The sequence below is a fragment of the Phaethon lepturus genome, unplaced genomic scaffold, assembly GCF_000687285.1.
Source record: "Phaethon lepturus isolate BGI_N335 unplaced genomic scaffold, ASM68728v1 scaffold4704, whole genome shotgun sequence".
NCBI classification, from domain to species: domain Eukaryota; kingdom Metazoa; phylum Chordata; class Aves; order Phaethontiformes; family Phaethontidae; genus Phaethon; species Phaethon lepturus.
In genome coordinates this window covers 6,622-13,191 of record NW_010535322.1, presented here as the reverse complement: position 1 = coordinate 13,191, position 6,570 = coordinate 6,622, and the positions used below count along the sequence as shown (strand labels likewise).

Here is a 6,570-nt window from a genome sequence, read left to right as displayed (position 1 = left end):
TATCCCTGACATCTTGGAGGAAGGGGGTTGTGCGTTTATGGTGCAAGGAGAAGAGGAACAGAGCTGGGGGTTGTGTTTAAGCCCAGAAAAATAAATTAGAATACTCTTTCCACATCCCAGTGGCTTTTTTTTTTAACCTCGGCAGTTAGCTGTGTGCTTTCCTGAAGTACATGATGTTACAATAATCACTGTGTGAAGTCACAGCTGTAATGTTTTATAACAAGCTGTAAGTGCTGCAGGCAATTGCATGCACTCCAGAGCTTAAGAGGTGAATAGTATAGGAAGGACTTGAATCTTATTTCTCAGTAGGCAGGCCAAAGAACTCCTTCCTTCAGGGAAGTTTTCTTTCCAAGTACAGAATTTCACAAGTTTCTTAGATAAGCCTATGTCATTAGGCTAACTGACCTTTCTTCTTAATAGGTGGTGTGTATTGTTCAAGCGGAGCTATTTAAAACGCTTTAGTAACCCTATGTCAAAGGCTCCACAGCTTTAACTGTGCTATTCTACAGCTCTAAGGAGTATAGATTAAGGACAAATTAGCTTCTGAAATGCATGCAGGTTATGCAGTCATTCATCATTCAGCTTCTTTGAGAAACAGCTAGTGAGTGTTTAATGCAGAAGCTCAGTATCAGGCAGGAATTGTTATGTAAGTGCTTATGGATCTTAACTATGTTTATGCAAATGCTTTGCAGGAACAAAGAAAATTCATCACCCTTAGAATCAAATCAAATGCAAGGTAAAAATAAACCGAAAAAGAGGAAGATAGCCGAAACCTCTAACGTTATCACAGAAACACTGCCATCTGCAGAATCAGAACCTGTTGAAATTGAGGTTGAGATTGCTGAGGGGACAGTTGAAGTGGAAGATGATGGCATCAAAACACTTGAAGTAGCTTCTGCAGAGCAATCTATAAAGTACATACAGACAACGGGTACATCAGATGAATCTGCTTTGGCTCTTTTGGCAGATATCACCAGTAAGTATCGTCAGGGAGAGACAAAATGCCAGATCCAAGAAGGTGATAGTGCAACTGATCCCTCATGCAAACAGGTAGATGGTATTGAAATTGTTGAACTTCAGCTGTCACACGTGAAGAATTTATTCCACTGTGAGAAATGTAACCGTTCATTTAAATTATTTTACCATTTTAAGGAACACATGAAAACACATTCTACTGAGAGTTACAAGTGTGACATATGCAATAAAAGGTACCTACGAGAGAGTGCTTTGAAACAGCACCTCACCTGTTACCACTTTGATGAAGGTGGTGCCAGCAAGAAGCAAAGACCTGGCAAAAAAATACATATATGCCAGTACTGTGATAAGCAGTTTGACCACTTTGGACATTTTAAAGAGCATCTCCGGAAGCACACAGGTAAGAGCACTGCTATGGTCCTGTACTTGTGGCTTTGGCTCTAGCATTTTGTGGTTTTGCATGTTTTGGGGGAATAGAGAATACACTGAAGAGAACATGTGAGTCCCGAGTACTAGAAATACTTGGTTTCTAGTTGTAACTAAAATGCCTTTCTTTTTTTTCTTTTCTTCTCCATTGATATAAACTTTGAGGGATCGAGGGGGTTAAAAATAGGCACCTAAAACCAGAAAGCACTAAAGATTTTTTCAAAATAATTTCTTAAAACATGTTTTCTTCAAAAGTACCAAACTGAGGAGCTACTCTTATTTTCACAATTCTACTAGTAAATGTTTCTGTTGAAATATGATCTGAACTGTGAGCTTCTCAGTGGAATACACAGTTTAAAGGGTTTCTTTAACTAATAGAACTTCTGAGCAAGTGCCTATTAATGCATTAGGCGTAAAATACCCCCCAACAACTCTCTCTTGTACCATCTTGTTTGAAAGTTTCATCCTCGCTCTTGACATCTCATCTACATTTTCATTTTCTTTGTTAACTTATATAGCAAAACATTTCTAGTGACCATAGTAGACTTTTGTTACTGTAAAATCTGCCTCTGAAATCTGGATAGCATCTTTTGAGTGCAAAATGACTTGTGCTTCTTCTATATAATATGGGAGGTTAAGATGCTATTTCTTCATCTCACTGAAAAGTCTGTACTATCTGAATAGGTAATGAGCATTAAATAGCTCTCTGAATGTAAAATTTATGTTGTCCTGATCTTTCAGGTGTTTTTGTTTAATGTCAGTCATGAGTCATCAGTAAGAATTTAATGGAGGGTAGCAGTCCTATTTCTTTTGTGGCTTGCTGCTGCTAAAGCCTTTTAATTGGAACTTCTTTGCATCTGTGTATGGGATTGCTGAGTATTGATATATGACACTGTATCCAGTCTACTCCCAATAGCCCCTTAAAAGTTGCATTTATAAAAAGTCTTTAGCAAATCCTTATCCCCTATGAAGTAGGGAGTGTTTCTCCATTATGACCAAGTCAAATACAAGCTACTTAACAAAAGTCTTTTCAGAGAAAAGTTTGTGGCAGATTAACAGAGTAACCCAGATATCACAGTATGTTGGTTGCTGTTGTGATGAAGGATTTTGGGGATGAAGCAACTTAGCATATCATAGGAGATGCAGAGTACTTTCTAAATATTTATTGATACAAGTATAACACATGGAATCTAATTACTTTTAGTTCAGCATTTTGAAAGCCTTAAGCTTAAAGTTAAACTAGATAATACCATTTAACTTCTAAGGTCAGTGGAAAAACTCCCATTGAGCCAGAGGCTTTCTGAGTTCTTAATTCTGTATAGCACTGGTTGAATATGAAAATAAAATTAAAAGGCCAGGGAGAAAATGTCCTACAAAGTATTTGATCCTGTTGCTGCTTAATCACACCACCAGCAATAACATGACAGTAGCAATTGGAGCAGAAATAGACACCTTATCAGGGTTGGTAATTCTTTTTGATGTAGGAATTTGACATTAGTAATGCCTATTATCTTTGTCTCAATAAAAGAAAGGAAGGAGAACTATAGAGTTTATTGTGCATGCGTACAATGCCTTAAGCAGCTTCTGAATATCTAGAAAAAAAAACCTCAAAATTTTCTTGTGTGTCATGTAACTGAATGTACTAATAAAGTTATGTCCAGAACTTAGAGAGGGAAATTTTTTTGGCCTGATCTAATGATTCTCTTATTCATTCTCATAAAGGGAAAAAAAGAGATTTCACTTGCCAATCATAAGTAATTCATAGGACAGAAATTCTGCAAGGCAGCACTTAAATAATGTATATCCGAGTTCAATAGCTCTAATTTTGTCTTACACAAGAAGAGCAATTTCCTCATACAGAAATCAATCTTAAACGAAGCTACTGCTCTCAATATACTTGTCTAATCCTGGTATTTTGCAAAGCTTATATCCCCTAGCAGAAAGAGACACTGAACAGCTTTGATTCCCTCTGATTTTACTGGGAATTTTGACTGCTGAATATTTCTCAAAGTTAGGCCACCTTGTTTATTTTTTCTTTTTTTTTTTTCCCCCTTTTATGGAGAGTGTGTGTGTGCTCACATGAGTGAAGGTGGAAGTAAAGGAGTTGTGATGTGCTCCAAGCAGTCAAATTAATCATCCCTTGTCTGAAAACCCTGTAACTGAAGTAATTTGTATGCAGATTATACAAACTTCTTAGGAAAAAAATTAATCAAGGCCTTTGCCATTCTTCATAAAACTAAAATATGTTTTATAGGAAATGTACTTTGAGCTGCAAATAACATCTTCCATAGGAGTGAATAAGTGGTCTCTATTTACATACCTTGAATAAATGATCCCAAGAAGTTAATTTGATAAATGCTTGCCGAGGGGGGGATGGGACACCAAACCACCAACAAAAAAACCACACCCAACTAGGCTTACTGTTTCTCTCTAAACCAAATCTAAATAATGATATGGCAGCTTTATGGTTGAATCCCCTGGTATTTCTTACATATTAGGCAAATAAAGGTCACTGTGTTGTTGTGAATGTCTTTGCCCAAAGTAAATATTTTAACCCAGTCTCCTTCATGTGGCTGTAGGATTATAAAGGACCAGCACAATGTTGGACTATCTTAGGTCAGAATTCCTGTCCTGAGATTTTACTTACAATTGGTAAGTGAAATCTCACCTGTTCTCATAAATATAAAAAAGATAATTGTTAGATCAGGCCAGAACCCTCCCTCTTTATAAAATCTCACTTAGATGAGACTAAACCCGTAGTTGGATGACACCCAGGGGAAGAGAAGGAAGTTGTCGCCTTTAGCAGAGGAGTTTATCCCCCAGTTTGCCAGTGCATTTCTCAAGCTAGAGGCAGGCTGACATGCTCTCTGTGTTTTCCATCGCTGCTGTGACTAGTGCAGCTGAGGTCACAGCATTGATTTGCACTGTGCAAGAAGTCTCACAATGTCTTTTGGCCTTTGGATATCATCGCTGTTGTCTTTGAATTGTTACTTTCAGATACTTTTGGCAGAATATGTTGAAGATTAATTGAAGAATTTGAGTAAGAATAGAATAAATCTGTCCTTGACTAGGTGGTGCCTTGCTCCAAGTAACTCTTTAAATGTGACCAGATCACAGGGCAGGTGGAGGTCTGTGGTGTGAGTTTTGTTCTGTAGTATCCTCTTGGCTCACCAATGTATTTGGTTGCTCATGCAAAGTCCATGATTTTTGATCTACAAGACTGATGGCAGTTCAGCATCCTCTGCATTACCTGTACAACAGTCTCCAAAAACATAGCATTTTATAACCATTAAGGGGAATATTCCCACCATTTAACATTTTTCTGTGGCCTTTAGGTGTATAAGTGAGAATTATAGGCTACTTGTGGATTTATTTTGAAAAGCTAGTTAGGCACTTCTGAATAACTTTATTTCTGAAAATACAGGTTTATTGGCTTTCTATCACAGTAATCAATAACTACTGCATTCCTGAAAATGTAGGCTTTTAAACTTAATCTAGCTAGAATAGATTCTTGTGTTACTCACTGAACTGTCTCAGTCTCTTTTGGAGTTCATTAAGTAGTTTGTTTCAGTAGTCATGTTGGTATTGGTACCTCCGCAGATTAATTATCAGACTTTCAGAAGAAACACACTGTTCCTATTTTTTTGTACTTTAATTTCCTTGAATTTCATTGCATTTCTGCATGATGAAACTAGTAAGCAGAGACACCAGTTGTTCTTTATTACTACTTGATGATGATAATAACAATATACTACTTTGGATGAAGGTTTTGGTATTTGTTTTGTTTGTTTTAATACTGATGCATTGTTATTTCATGGTCATTCTGTGCCAACTTCTTTTTCTGGAGCTCAGTTTCAGCTCTCAAGCATAAGCTGTTATTGTTCTTAAAAATAAAATTTGGTATTATTTAAATACTTCCTTCTTTAATGTGTCATTGTATATACTAATGTTGAGTCCTTAACTGTTTATATTATCAGGTGAAAAGAGAGAAATAGCTGCTATTTCTTTAAGATATTTTATCATAATAATAATCTAACTTCCATAAAAACCTAAATGTATCTTAAATGGCACTGGTAGTTATGTTGCATCGTTTGTTTGGTTTTGTTTTATTTAAATGAGAGTTATGACTCCATGTTAGGTTTTTGCCCTTTTATTTACATAAATGAAGAGAGAGACATTTTATGTAAACTTTTTCTGTAGAATAATCCAGTTGGCCACATCTTTACAGCATATTTATCAACCTACACAAAAGGAAGAGGAGAAGGGAGAGCTGACTGAAAACTGGCTGGTTTTATATGCTTACAAATCCCCGTATCTGTCTTAACAGGTGAAAAACCATTTGAATGTCCAAACTGCCATGAACGTTTCGCTAGGAATAGCACACTCAAATGTCACCTGACGGCCTGTCAGTCTGGAGCTGGAGCTAAAAAGGGAAGAAAGAAGCTGTATGAATGTCAGGTGGGTAATGGAAGTAGCAGCGTCTGAGGCTAGATACCTCCTTACTGTACTGAAGGAGTGTGGGAGTACTGAGCAGGAAAGGCAATGAGAGTGGGTTTATGTTCACTAAATTTTAAAGATTGCATTCATACACAACATGAGGGTAAATTCTTATATCTAAGTAGTTCCATTTAAAATATGGAATTACCGATATGGAGCTTTGTAATACTTTGTTAATCAGAGAGATTCTTGTGGGTAGGTAAGTGTTCATCTGCATCTTACTGATCTTTCTGCTTCCTTTTCAAGGTTCTTGATGCACTGACCTAGGCCTTTCCTGCTTGTGAGCATGCTTCACTAAAGTCCAAAATACAAAGTACTAATTTATTTCCTATTTTATTATTCTTCTGTTTAATGACAATATATTGGCTTTGTCTGGAAAGTCATTCCAACTTATGACAATCTGTAATGTCTTTTAAGCAATATATAAATGCTGTAGATGGATAGCTAGGGTACTTGGTCACTATATGTAGCTGACACTTGAAAAGCTGTGCAGAAGAATGTTACTTAGCTTTTAAAAGTTGATTCTGAAAAGCTAGAAAATGAGAGCTGAGGTTGGTTGTAGCATTGGATGAAAAGCTGTGCATGAGCCGGCAATGTGCACTTGCAGCCCAAAAGGCCAACCACATCCTGGGCTGCATCAAAAGAAGAGTGGCCAGCAGGTCGAGGCAGGCG

The 6,570-nt window shown here is 37.0% G+C and overlaps 1 protein-coding gene across 1 annotated transcript in view; it reads left to right on the top strand.

Moving 5' to 3' along the window:
• Positions 1 to 692: 692 nt before the first annotated feature.
• The window catches only part of LOC104619764 (zinc finger protein 131-like), a gene marked incomplete at its 5' end in the record, with an annotated part of 8,979 nt that continues 3,101 nt past the window's right edge, over positions 693 to 6,570 (top strand). Inside the window, 3 exons of the mRNA XM_010285762.1 lie at positions 693 to 1,050; positions 1,153 to 1,375; positions 5,729 to 5,859. Coding sequence (XP_010284064.1) covers positions 693 to 1,050; positions 1,153 to 1,375; positions 5,729 to 5,859 — 712 coding nt within the window. The remainder of the gene's footprint in view (positions 1,051 to 1,152; positions 1,376 to 5,728; positions 5,860 to 6,570) is intronic.